General features: G+C 44.5%; 1 protein-coding gene across 1 annotated transcript; it reads left to right on the plus strand.

Moving 5' to 3' along the window:
- The first annotated feature begins 6,329 nt into the window (after positions 1-6,329).
- LOC116329370 (olfactory receptor 52K1-like) lies at positions 6,330-13,762 on the plus strand. Its single transcript, XM_039597990.1, has 3 exons — positions 6,330-6,395; positions 12,324-12,344; positions 12,848-13,762. The coding sequence occupies exons 1-3, from the start codon at positions 6,330-6,332 to the stop codon at positions 13,760-13,762; spliced, it is 1,002 nt and encodes a 333-aa protein (XP_039453924.1).
- The last annotated feature ends 864 nt before the right edge of the window (positions 13,763-14,626 follow it).

Here is a 14,626-nt window from a genome sequence, read left to right on the forward strand (position 1 = left end):
TGGGAGATCGGAATAACACACTGACCCTGTCAGTTGGAGTCAACGAATGATTTAATGACACATGTGGAGAGATGAATCCTGTATACAGACAGCATTGATCTCTATCTCCAAAACTTCAGAACACAGTTTTATACATCGGGGTATTAGAACGCCCCCTCTTGCGTAAATTACATGGATCCGTCAACTCAAAACCACAAATGTTCTGTTTGACAACTTGTGACACAATTAAAAGAACACTGGCTTCCATCTTCTCCCCGGTGGTTTCCCGCAAGCCCGCTCAGCTCTCGCCTCGTGCACCTGCTTCTTCATCAAACAGTCACGTACACCAACATAAAACTGCAACCCTAGCAAAACATACTTAAACTTTCACCTACAAATGATCCCTCTAACTAAGTGTGTGTGTGTGTGTGTGTGTGGTTATGTGTGTGTCTATGTGCTAACCACAATCGCACCCCATTTCACCTCGCCGACTAGCTCCTCAGAATAACTCGCACTCAGACTCTGGTTTTGGTTTCACTTCCTGCAAAGCATGTAACTTCAAAAACATGTAACTTCCTGTCTTATTTTGGCACAGAGTTACTCAGCGTTAGGCCTTTTCTTTCACCATGCAGTCTGCATATAAACATTTAAGATTATAAATTCAACTCAACAGTTTAAAGTGGTTATAACTGCACCTGTAATAAAGCTTAATTGGGTGCCAATACGTTTAAACATCTAAATGCAATATCACTATTAATAAATACGTCAATGCAAATGCTTGTTATATGATTATGATGCAATAGCAATAACAAAATAATGAAACTAGAAATAGTAAACTGAAATAATAAAAATGGCAGAAAAATAACACCTCATTTCCTCACAATAGATAGATATGTGTGTGTGTGTGTGTGTGTGTGTGTACACACACCAATATTTTTGAATACATGTGTCCATATTTATGTTTCCAGATTGTTTGTATAGTGCACTTTCTATACCGTGCTCTTTGTACAGTTTTTATTTAGCTGCTTTTGTCTTGCACTGTCCACTGTTTTGCAATGACAATGCAGATTTTCCACATGTGGGACAAATAAATGCAGATTTGCTGTGTGTGTGTGTGTGTGTGTGTGTGTGTGTGTGTGTGTGTGTGTGTGTGTGTGTGTGTGTGTGTGTGTTTGTGTGTATGTGTGTGTGTGTTTGTGCAACATTGGCATTTGTTTACTCAGATCCAAGGCAGGCCAAACCTCTGTGTTACAACCTACATACAAAAGACACACATTCACAATATATGGGTACACAAGTCTGTTTTATTTCAAAGTGTTTCAAACTTTACAGCATTTGCAGACCCAGTGTCCATCATCCCTGCATTTGGTACAGGTGAATTTCTGACATGTTGCACAGGTAAACCTGCTGCGATTCCTGTTGCAGCTCTCTTGCACCTGGCACTGCGTTGTCTTTACAGTCCCTGGCACAGCAGCTGCAGCAGCTTCAGCAGCCTGCCTCTGTGCTAATATTTCCTTGTGCTGCATGCCTTGTACAAAATGTAGGCATTCACCGCTGCCAGGTCCAGCATATTGTAGAACCACTGAAAACCGCTACTGAAAACCGCTACTGGCCACCTGCGTGTTGCTGCTCTTACAGAATACATCCGTGCCATTTGGTCCAACACGTCTACACCACACTGTAAAAGCAGAGCGAGAGAGTCATGAGTATATGTTTTTTTCTATAGGCCTGTATAGCACAAATCAGAAAACTGGTGTAAAATTGTAAACACATTCACATACCTTCATGTGGTTATAGTCTGTTATCGTGTTGGGTTTCCTCTTTCTGCCGTCACCGATCGTCACGTCTTGGTGCATGGAACTTAGAACACACACAGTCTTGTTTTTTTTAGGTGCATAAATTGTCAAGGAGACACTGCCATTTCTAAGCACTGAAGTGGAGAATACCTCTCGCTTTGCAGTATCTTTTGCAAGTTGAGGAAGTTCACGCCGGACTTTATTCACCGTGCCCAGTAACGTTGTTTTGCGCTGCAGCTGTCTGTGCGACAGTAACAGTGAAGGAAAGAAATTGTCCGTTGTGACATTTCTCCCATCATCCAAAAACGACTCCATCAGTTTCATGACCACGTTCTCTGCCAGTCTCTCTCCCTTCTGACGACTGGGGTCCTTTCCCAAGGAGATGCACTGCAGACATATTTGGTGTCCAAATCCGTGGCCATCCAGAACTTGATCCCAAATTTGTCCGGCTAGGTTGCAATATACTGTGTGAATGGACAGTGAAGTGAAGCACGAACGATTTGCTACTGCACTGGGCATTCCAATGTCCTCCTCAACCCACACAGTGCTGTCTTTTGCCGTGTGGCTCTGGGTGGGCTTCCCAGTACCATGGGGCCTCTTCCGTGGAGGGAGGCATGTTGGGTTCTTGTTCCGTCTCCTTTTCAGATTCTTCTGAGGAGGTATCGGTGGCCTGCTGGACAAATGAAACCTCTCCTCCATCAGAATCTGCTTCGTCCATTTCCTGAAGCAAGGCCAAAGCCTGTTGCGTGGAGAGGTTCTTCCTGCGTGGCAGTGATACGGAGGCCATCCTGATGTGCGTTCTCAGAAATGCGAACAAGAAATGATTCTCCCGCCTGGGTCGGTCTGCTTTTATGCACAGCACTGTGCTGTAGTCAAGCAATGCCACTCCCTCACATACACAGTGACAATGGAACAATGGAAGATCTGTGCTGAGAGTCAAGGAAGGTGTGAATGTGTGTCTTTTATATTTGCAGGTCAGTCAATGTGTGGGATATTTTGTATAGGTACGGCAGGTATTTCTGAAAGTTGTAACACAGAGGTTTGGCCTGCCTTGGATCTGAGCAACTCTGAGTGAGCAAATGCAAATGTGCCAGGCCTCAAGGATAATGGGTGGTTTGCACAACAAAAGCTGGAGGAGAAATGAGCTGACGACCTGTGAAAATCTCAGCAGGGGTGATTAACACCTCAGGACTTGCACCAGAAAATAAAAAAACCCAGTAATTCTAGAGGGTGTTGGGTTTAGGGAAGTTATGCAAATTTGCGCAGGTTTAGTAAACCTAGTGTTTCACACACTAAGGTCAATTATGGTGTTCCACAGGGTTCGGTGCTAGGACCAATTCTGCACCGAACAGAACCAATTCTGTTTACATTATACATGCTTCCCTTAGGCAGCATCATTAGAAGACATAGCATACATTTTCACTGCTATGCAGATGACACGCAGCTCTATCTGTCCATGAAGCCAGGTAACACACACCAATTAGTTAAACTGCAGGAATGTCTTAAAGACATAAAGACCTGGATGGCCGCTAACTTTCTGCTTCTTAATTCAGACCAAACTGAGGTTATTGTACTCGGCCCTGAAAATCTTAGAAATATGGTATCTAAGCAGATTCTTACTCTGGATGGCATTACCTTGGCCTCCAGTAATGCTGTGAGGAACCTTGGAGTCATTTTTGACCAGGACATGTCCTTCAATGCACATATTAAACAAATATGTAAGACTGCTTTCTTCCATTTGCGCAACATCTCTAAAATTAGAAATATCCTGTCTCAGAGTGATGCTGAAAAACTAGTTCATGCATTTATTACTTCCAGGCTGGACTACTGTAATTCTTTATTATCAGGATGTCCTAAAAACTCGCTGAAAAGCCTTCAGCTGATCCAAAATGCTGCAGCAAAGGTACTGACAGGGACTAGAAAGAGAGAGCAGATTTCTCCTGTTTTGGCTTCCTTCATTGGCTTCCTGTTAAATCCAGAATTGAATTCAAAATCCTGCTCCTCACATACAAGGTCTTAAATAATCAGGCCCCATCTTATCTTAATGACCTTGTAGTACCATATCACCCCATGAGAGCACTTCGCGCCTCGCTCTGCAGGCTTACTTGTTGTTCCTAGAGTATTTAAAAGTAGAATGGGAGGCAGAGCCTTCAGTTTTCAGGCCCCTCTTCTGTGGAACCAGCTTCCAGTTTGGATTCGGGAGACAGACACTATCTCTACTTTCAAGATTAGGCTTAAAACTTTCCTTTTGCTAAAGCATATAGTTAGGGCTGGACCAGGTGACCCTGAATCCTCCCTTAGTTATGCTGCAATAGACGTGAGGCTACTGGGGATTCCCATGATGCATTGAGTTTTTCCTTTCAGTCACCTTTCTCACTCACTATGTGTTAATAGACCTCTCTGCATTGAATCATATCTGTTATTAATCTCTGTCTCTCTTCCACAGCATGTCTTTATCCTGTTTTCCTTCTCTCACCCCAACCGGTCACAGCAGATGGCCCGCCCTCCCTGAGCCTGGTTCTGCCGGAGGATTCTTCCTGTTAAAGGAGTTTTCCTTCCCACTGTCGCCAAAGTGCTTGTTCATAGAGGGTCATATGATTGTTGGGTTTTTCTCTGTACCTATGAAGCGCCTTGAGGCAACTTTTGTTGTGATTTGGTGCTATATAAATAAAATTGAACTGAATTGAATTGAATGATAGAACAGCGAAAACCCGACTCAGGAGTGGTCAAAACATTTATAATTCTTTATTCAATCCTCTTCCGGAAGAGAGAGCCCTGCACAGCCCAAAGCCAGTTGCAGAATCTCTAACATTAGAAGCTAAAAATGTGTCTCATATAGGTGTTATTTTTGTACTTTACACATCACACACAGCCTCGATACGAACAACTCCTTATTCAAAGGAGTTTGCAAAGAAAAGCGTCTGGACTTCTTTGAGTTGCTTGAAGACGTTTCACCTCTCATCCGAGAAGCTTCTTCAGTTCTAAGGTCAAATGGCCGAGAGTCCCAGATTTAAACCCAGTGGGAGTATCCCCCCAAGGAGGGACAAAGGACCCCCTGGTGATCCTCTAATCACATGCGCCAAGGTGTGAAAGCGGGTGTGAACAACTCCTTATATGTTACTAGTTCCTGTTTTTTCTGTCTGGTTTCCTGTTTTTATTTATATGCTTGTACAGCTCTACACTAACTTCCTGTTTTTCAGTCTGGCTGAGCACTTAGTTTGTGAGTCAAAAGTGGCCTTGCTTTACAAGTCTTCAATATTAAAATACATAAAACAATATACTAAGAATATATGTTTATTCCATAACAAAGCCCAGTGGGAGTGTCCCCCCCGAGAGGGCCAAAAGGACCCCCTGATGATCCTCTACCTAATCACATGAGCCAAGGTGTGAAAACGGGTGTGGGTCACAATCAGCTAAGGTTTCAGGTGAGCTCATTGTGAAACCTAGCCCCACCCTATCATGTGATTTCCTGAGGTCAGATGGCCCAGGATGTGAGTGGGTGTTAAGGCGTCTGGGAAGGATCTCAAAACTGGATTATAGATGGCAGACAGTTGGTGTCGTAAGCCCCACCTCTGTTCAAAGATGGTCGCTCACAGTGGACATAAATGGCTTCTTTCACTGCTCTTTCAAACCATCTGTCCTCTCTGTCCAAAATGTGAACATTGGCATCCTTGAAAGAGTGACCTTTATCCTTTAGATGCAGATGAACTGCTGAGTCTTGTCCCGTGGAGGTGGCTCTTCTATGTTGTGCCATGCGTTTGTGAAGTGGCTGTTTGGTCTCTCCAATGTAGAGGTCTGGGCATTCCTCGCTGCACTGTACAGCATACACCACGTTGTTAAGTCTGTGTTTTGGAGTTTTGTCTTTTGGGTGAACCAGTTTTTGTCTGAGTGTGTTGCTGGGTCTGAAGTACACTGGGATGTCGTGCTTGGAGAAAACTCTCCTGAGTTTCTCTGATACACCGGCTACATAGGGGATGACAATGTTGTTGCGTTTGTCTTTCTTATCCTCCCTCGCTGGTGTCTGATCTTCTTTTCTGTGACTCTTTGTTGACTTGATGAAAGCCCAGTTAGGATAACCGCATGTTTTAAGATCTTCCTTTATATGTGTGTGTTCCTTCTTTTTCCCTTCAGGCTTAGAGGGAACATTTTCTGCCCGGTGATGCCCAACCTCCTGAGCTACAGACACCCAGTGGTAAACACGAGTAAACCCTCACTAGGTTTTGGATAAAGTGTACACTCACAAACCTGTCAAACCTGCATTTGAAACATTGGCTACCATAGCTGCATAGTATTGCATGTATGGCATTTGGGTCTTCTAACTAAAATAGGAAAACAGGAACATAACTAGATGCCAGACATCTGGTTGACATACTCCCTGCCATGACACCAGTCAGTCAGAAGTGCCAGCTTGATGCCGGATCTGGGGCAGGCCTGTTTTCTATGAGCCTGGGCCACATAAACCAAACCACAATTGGGCCAGATGTGACATGCCATCACATTAACAGTGCCATCTACACCAGGCCTGGCCCATATACGGATGACATGCCACTTACCATGCCAGAAGTCAACCAGCAGTGCCGACTCTACACCAGATCCGGGGCACACCCATCTGCTATGTGGGTAATTGTCTATAATGGAGGCGGAATAAACTGGATCTGCACTCAGTGCCCGGAGGGTTCTTGCGGCGTGGTGGGATGCCTACCTTGGCATGACACCTGGTTTGGCAGCACGTAGCGAGGCTCCAAATGTTATCGATGTAAAGGAACTCCAGACCGCTGACAGGTCTCGCAAACAACAGCCGCTTTATCACGTGACACATACTGCTCCGACATGCTGAGGTCACTACCTGGGTTGCACCATGTCGCAAGTTTTGTGAGGTGCTTTTGTCATATTTAAAGGATTGGATTCTTTTGTTTTTCTCCCCTATATCCGATCCAGTAATTTAGGTCAGGATCAGACCGACTGTATAACGAATCGGTCCATCCCTAGTCTTAATAAATTGGGCTCTGAAATCTCTGGAACAATTCAGCCACCCTTTCGTGTTTGCTTCAGGGGCTTGTCAAGAAGTTTGCTTTTGTAGTCTTGTAGATATTTTGGGGGTATCCTCTCTTGTTGGGGTCTTCTTCCTTCCTCCTCATCATGATGTGATGGCCGGGCTTCTAAATCCATTTTCCAGCATCCACCATCTTAGCATTTCCAATTCTGTAAAATTAATACACAGCTCTGGTGTAACTGGTGTTATGTTATGTCCTGGGTATTTCTAACAAATTGACAGGATATAATATGTGTGCTGTAGGGAAGTTGGGAAAGTATTTAGGACTTGTGATTTTAACATACACTGACTGGTTAAATTGGCGGCTTTGCTTTTACGCTCAGCTCTCTCTTCACCACAACATACTAGGACAGCTTCCGCATCAATGCAGATGCTGCACTAATCTGTCTGTTAATCTCTCCCCTTATGAATAACACCTAGAGACACTTAAACTCCTCCACTTGGGACACTAACTCTTCCCTGACCTGAAGCATTCACCCAAACGAAGGCCTCAGACTTGCAGGTGTTGATTCTCATTCCTGCCTATTCACACTCAGCAGTAAACCACTTCACTGAGAGGTGGAGGCCACTACCTTATACAGCCTACAGAACCACATAGTCTGCAACCAACAGAGAAGAGATCCTGAGGCCACCAAGGTGAAAACCTTCCACCACTTGGCTCCACCTGGAAATTCTGTCCATAAAAACAGTGAACAGAATCGGTGACAAACAGCAGGCAGTTTTGTAAAGAAGCTGGTGTCATTCAAAGCTTCTCACATCTAGACACAAGATGTAACAGATCTAACATGTTGCATAGCACAACTGTCAACAACACAGCTGAACACATGTCATTGTTCCACCTACAGGGTTACTGTTGTAAACACTTGTATTTAGAATAGAATAGAATAGAATTCAACTTTATTGTCATTGCACATGTCACAGGTACAGGGCAACGAAATGCAGTTTGCATCCATCCAGAAAGTGCTTTAGTCGTGATATAGATATATTACAATATAAATTAGCAATAATAGAGATGTGTAAGTATATTACAGAAGTGGGTCTATTATGGTATGTTATAATGTACACAGTGTGAAGTATGTTATGAATATTCTATAACTATAAGTATGTACAGGCTGTAGTGAGTACAAGCTATGTACAGGCTATGAACAGGATATAAATATGAAATAAAAACTATACAGAAATCTGAGATATACAGTTATACAGAATGTGAACTATGTAAGTTATAAACAGTTGTGGGATTAAAAATTATCGTATGTACAGAATGATTATCTACACAGAACTATATAGTAGTGGTAAAGTGCTAGTGGTTGTGGGTGTGTGTATGTTCAGTCCATGAGTTTAACGTGGGTCAGATGTCAGGAGGCAGAGTTCAGGAGTCTGACAGCTGTGGGAAGAAGCTGTTCCGGTACCTGGTGGTCTTAGTCCGAGGCTCCTGTAGCGCCTCCCAGAGGGCAGGAGGGTGAAGAGTCTATGTGATGGGTGACTGGGGTCTCTGATGATTTTCCCAGCCCTTTTCAGACACCGCTTCCTGTAGATGTCCTTTATGGCAGGAAGTGGTGCTCGGCGATGCGCTGGGCAGTTTTCACGACCCTCTGCAGCGCCTTCCGGTCCGAGGCAGAGCAGTTCCCGTACCAGACTGTTATACAGTTGGTCAGGATGCTCTCGATGGTGCAGCGATAGAAGTTCACCAGGATGTCTGAGGACAGGTGGTTCTTCCTCAGAGTCCTCAAGAAGAAGAGGCGCTGGTGAGCCTTCTTGACCAGCTTGGAGCAGTTGGTCGTCCAGGTGAGATCTCGGAGATGTGGACTCCCAGGAACTTGAAGCTGCTCACACGCTCCACAGCCGTCCCCTTAATGTGGATGGGTGGATGTGGGTCAGCATTCCTCCTGTAGTCCACGATGAGCTCCTTAGTCTTCTCGGTGTTAAGCAGCAGGTTGTTTGTGTCGCACCACTCAGCCAGACGATCCACCTCCTCCTGTAGGCGGCCTCGTCGTTGTCACTGATGAGGCCAATCACCGTGGTGTCATCTGCAAACTTAATGATGGTGTTGGAACCATCAGCAGGTCTGCAGTCGTGGGTGAAGAGGGAGTAGAGGAAAGGGCTCATCACACAGCCTTGTGGTACACGGTGTTCATTGTGATTGTTGATGAGCAGCGGTTATCCAGTCGGACATGTTGGGGGCGGTTGGTCAGGAAGTTCAGTAACCATTTGCAGATGAGGGAACTGATGCCCAGGTCTGTCAGTTTCCTGATGAGTTGTGAGGGTGGATTGTGTTGAATGCTGAACTGAAGTCTATAAACAGCATTCTGGCGTAGGTGTTGTTGTTGTCCAGGTGTGAGAGGACAGAGTGCAGTGCGATGGACACTGCATCCTCTGTGCTCCTGTTCTGGCGGTATGCAAATTGGTGGGGTCCAGGGTGGGGGAGACAGGATTTGAAGTGTGCTAAGACCAGCTGCTCTAAGCACTTAGTGATGATGGGGGTGAGGGCTACTGGGCGGTAGTCATTGAGGCTAGATGGGTTGGAGTTTTTGGGTATCGGGACAATGGAGGTGGATTTGAAGCAGGCCGGTACCACAGCGTGGGCCAAGGACAGATTGAATATGTCTGTCAGGACTCCTGCAAGCTCCCAGAACACGCTCTGAGAACACGCCGGGGATACCATCAGGACCTGCAGCCTTGTGGACACTGATCCTGCTCAGCACCGCTCCTACATCGGTGGGGGAGAGAGTCAGAGGTTGGTGGTCTGGCGTCATGTCTGTTATGGTTGTGGTTGTGGGGTTCCTCGCTCAAAACGAGCATAAAAGTTGTTGAGCTCGTTGAGGAAGGAGGCATCAGAGGATGTGGGGAGGATTTGGTGGTCCTGTAGTCTGTAATGGTCTGGAGTCCTTGCCACATGCGTCGGGGGTTGGAGTTGGAGAAGTGTTCTTCTACCTTCTTTTTGTAATGGTGTTTGGCTTTTTGATGCCCTTCTTTAGATTAGCCCTGGCTGTACTGTGGCGTGTGCATCTCCTGACCTAAAGGCGGTGTTGCGGGCCTTCAGGAGGAGACGAACATCCCGGTTCATCCAAGGCTTCTAGTTGGGGTACCTGGTGATCCGTTTCTGGGTGGTGACACTGTCTGTGGTTTGAGGAGATGTAATCCAGTACAGATGAGGCGTACTGGTCCAGGTCTGTGTGGGTGAACATATTCCAGTCTGTGTTTTTAAATCTGTCCTGGAGCACTGCGTCTGTCCCTCTGGCCACACTTTAATTGTCCTCACAGCAGGTTTCACGTTGGATGAGTGGTGAATACCTAGGTGTGAGGAACAGAGAGAGATGGTCCGATTGTCCAATGTGGGGAGGGTGTTGCTTTGTAGGCTCCAGCCAAGTTGGAATAAACATGGTCTAAAGTCTTGTCTCCTCTGGTGTGGCAGGAGACATGTTGGTGGAATCTGGGGAGGACTGTCTTTTAAGTTGGTGTGGTTGAAGTCGCCAGCAACAATAAAAGCAGCCTCGGGGTGTTTATTCTGGTGTTTGTTAATGGCTGCAGAAAGTTCTTTCATGGCCAACCTAGCATTAGCGTCAGGGGGATATATACTGCAGTGAGTATGATCGAAGTGAGTTCTCTGGGGAGATAATAAGGTCTGCATTTGACCATTAAAAACTCCGCATTAGGTAAGCAGTGACTCTCAGTAGTAGTGGAGTTCATGCACCAAGCATTGTTAATATAAATGCACAAACCTCCACCTCTGGTCTTGCCGAGTCATCTGCTAGCCTGTCGGCTCAGTGTGTGTGGCGTCCTGCTAACTTTCGATAGCATTGTCCGGGCAGCTGTTGTTCAACCATGTTTCGGTGAAAAACATGACATTTGAGTCCATAATCCGTCTGTTGTTAGTGATGGAGAGCCGTATCTCATCCATTTTGTTTGCCAGAGAACGGACAGTGGCGAGGAAAATACTGGGTAAAGGCAGCCGATGTGGTGTTAGCTTTAGCTTAGCCCGTAGCCCTCCGCGCCTACCTCGCCTTTGTTTACATTCTCGGCGCCGTCTGCGTGCACTTCCGCCCGGCCGGGGAGAGTGGGCAGCCTCCGGTGTTCTGGAGATCTCTGGGATGAGTCGGAGATCAGCGATAAAACTGTTGGAGTTATGAGTCCAGATCTCCAGAATCTCTTGTCTGCTGTAGGTCAGCAACGCACAGCAATTCTGGATGAATAATCCGGTTAAAAGTAGATAAAAAACCGCTAAATAGCAGATTCTGGAGAGACACTGAGCCTTGCGTTGTTCACGCGCCGCCATCTTGGTCGAAAAAAAAAAAAAAAACTCCCACTGCAAACTGGAACAAGCACTGTTGGTGCCTGAAAGTAAACAGGAAGTAAAACTGAAAGTAAAGATCAAAACACAAAAGTCTAAAAACAGGACACAAACTGCAGTGTACTGTTTGAACTTAGCATCAGTGCTTCAGCATTAGAGCATCAACACACTGATGCTCATACACACTGTATTGTTTACATTTTCACTTAGTGTGTCTGTTATTGTGTCCATGTGTTCTGTGATATTCGGTTGGTCACACCAACAGGGTTTCAAAGTGGTTGCGTCAGACGGAGAGTATTAAAGTGCTGAGTCAGCTCAGCAGGGACAGGTGGATGGAGGAATGGATGGAGGTGGATCAGGGTTTGACACCATCAGCCTGCAATCAAGACACAGTCAGAAAGTAAAACCTGCTCATGTATTTCCATTCAGGGACAATTAGGTAACCTCCGACTCTTTTCATAAGTAATGTTATAAAGCTTTGAATATTAAACATACTAAAGTTGACCTTTGAGTCAAAGGCGAGGTTGAAAAAGACCTACAAGAATGGTGAGAAGTGAAGAGGGGAGGGAGGGCTCCACTGACATGAAATAGCTGAGAGTCTGAACCGCAAGTTGAAATATAATGTGAAAAACACTGACTACAGAGTAAGGAAAGAGTGAGGTGGAAATCATACAGCTGTGTAATGAAGCTTTTTCCTGCTTGATTTCATTAATCCTTTAACATTTGTAGGTTCAGCTTCCAATATTTATGTCATGGATAAAGTTTATGTACATAATTCTGAATAAGAAAATAGTCCATGTGAAAATGGTGAAGGAGCTACTTGATTCAAGAAGTATCTGACACACAGAAACAGCTTTAACTTTTGAATGTTCGTTGTAGATGGTCCTTGAGCCACATTCATGGATTTGAGAATTCTGTGGACGGTTTGACAAAGATCAGTGGACACACACATAAAACATGGCACACCCTCTCTGTTTAGAAGATATCAATGTGTGTAAAGATGACTGTTGTATGTATCACACTTTCATGCAAGAGGCCTAAACTAGTCTCAATAACCATTCTCCTTTTGAACTGAAACCTGAACTTTTTCTGAATACAGAAAGCTGATGTAGCTGTTGTCTACCTGTGTTTACCTCTTTATCATCATTTCTGTCCTTTAACCACAGGCTGTGTTTTAACTCACTGTGGTCACAATGCAAGGATGTAGAAAGCTTTAAACCTGTCAGTAGTCAAACAAATGCTGTGAACACAGGCTTCAGTCATTTTACAACTTTACAGGCTGTCACACTGAAGCTGCTGCTGTTATATGCATGTGTTGTACACTGCACTTGCTAATATTAAAAAGATCAGTCGTGGTCAGAAGTTTCCATTTACTCCTAATGACAGGCTAATTTTGGCTTTTAATGATTTCTTTAATCTGTGTTCTTTTTCCACAGTGGAAGGATTGTGCAGCATACATCTTTAGTGACTTTGATAAACAAGAATTGAGTGCAAATTTCATTTTGTTTGACAGAGTTAAAAACACAAATTGTTAATGTGTGTTTGGGATCATTGTCCTGGTGGTTCTGTTAGCCAAACCCAGAAGGTTGCTGTGTCAACAGAACACCAAGTCTGTGCCTGTGGCTCCAGCTTTCAATTTGTATTAAATTATTCTGATTTTGTGTCTCATTTCAGCCTGATCCAGCTAAAAACTACAAGGTTTAGGAGGAGATGGAGATGGAGCCAGTGAAGGAGAACATCTCCTCACACAAATATTTCTTCCTGGTTGGCTTTAGTGAACTCGGAGAGCTGAGGCCGTACCTCTTCATCCCGTTCTCCTTGATGTTTGTTGTGTCACTGTTTGCTAACTCCCTGCTGGTGTACGTGATCATTTCACAGAGAAGCCTCCACTCGCCGATGTACATCCTGATTGCCAGCATGTCGTGCATTGACCTCATTCTTCCTGTATTCTTTCTTCCCCACATGCTGCTGAGCTTCCTGTTTGACTGGAGGGGGATCTCTCTCATTGGCTGCCTTGTTCAGATGTATTTCATTCACTTTTTTGGAACTTTTCAGTCCACTCTGCTGCTGTGGATGGCTCTGGATCGTTACTTTGCCATCTGCACACCACTCTACTATCAAGAACAAGTGACTTTGGCAAAATTTCTTAAATTTGTGATCCCTTCTTCCATCAGAAATATGTTTGTTGTCTTGGTGGTGGTCAGTCTGGCTGGAAAATTGCCATTCTGTTTGAGAAATGTGATAAACCACTGCTTCTGTGAGCACATGGCCTTGGTGGAGTTGGCCTGTGGAAGCACCACCATCAACAGCCTGGTGGGGTTGATTTCAGTCTTCTTAGTCCCAGTGACTGACTTCTTCCTCGTCACTGCCTCTTACACAGTCATATTCAGTTCTGTGTTGACCTCGGGAAAGTCAAATGCCAAAGCTTTTCAAACCTGTGTTACACACATTGTGGTCATAATTGTTAATCTGACCATCGTACTCACAGCTTTCCTGTCATATCGAATAAGGAACGGCATCCCTTCAGCCGTTAGGATTTTCTTCAGCATACTGTACGTATTGTTTCCATGCTGTTTCAACCCGATCATCTACGGCATCAGAACTACCGAGATCCGAGAGCACATCCTGAAAACACTGAAAATCTGAACTTTTCTTAAGAACCACTCAGCGATCATCAGTTTAACCTGGATGCTTTTCAGAGTGATTGGTATGAGCTTTAAAGGAAATCAAACAACTCAATTTTTCAATATGTGCATGTACCGAGATGATAAAGGAAAAAAAACATTTTTTTCATATTTTCAAATGTAACATATTAACCCATGCTCATAATTATAATAATACTAGCAAAACCCCACACTTTAGGTGTTTACAGATATTCATTGTTTACAGATATGCATAATAAAACATTCCAGTTACCCCAAAGTGCCCCTGCACCAAAAATTGGTGTATAATTGTTGTGATAAAAAACAATGCATGCAATGCGCAGCTGGATAGCATAGTAGTAAGACTGCATGCCTTTGGAGCAGATGATCACAAGTTCGATTCCCGCCTTCGGAGTTACAAGTCGGCACCATAAACCAAGGAACACACTAGCACTTTATCTCCAGATCCTAATACTGACGAAGCAACAAAATTACAAATCAGAATCGTGTTTATTGGCCAAGTATATGTGCAGACACATACAAGGAATTTGGTTCTGGTAGATGGTGGCTTTCAAGCACAGCAATGTAAATCACACACACATGTGTCTATATATACATTACACATACATACACAAATCTGTGTAAACTGACTATAAATAACTAATCTAAACTTATATACAGAAATGAAATGAGGTGGAATGAATACTACATAAGGTGCAGTGGGAGCAGTGTGACAGCTCAACTGTTTAGAAGGGAGATGGCGAGGGGAAAGAAACTGTTCCTGTGTCGGGTGGTCCTGGTCTGCAGGCTTCTGTACCGTCTGCCAGAGGGCAGCAGATCAAAAAGTCTGTGTCCAGGGTGTGAGGGG

This window comes from Oreochromis aureus, linkage group 14 (genome assembly GCF_013358895.1).
Source record: "Oreochromis aureus strain Israel breed Guangdong linkage group 14, ZZ_aureus, whole genome shotgun sequence".
Lineage (NCBI taxonomy): Eukaryota > Metazoa > Chordata > Actinopteri > Cichliformes > Cichlidae > Oreochromis > Oreochromis aureus.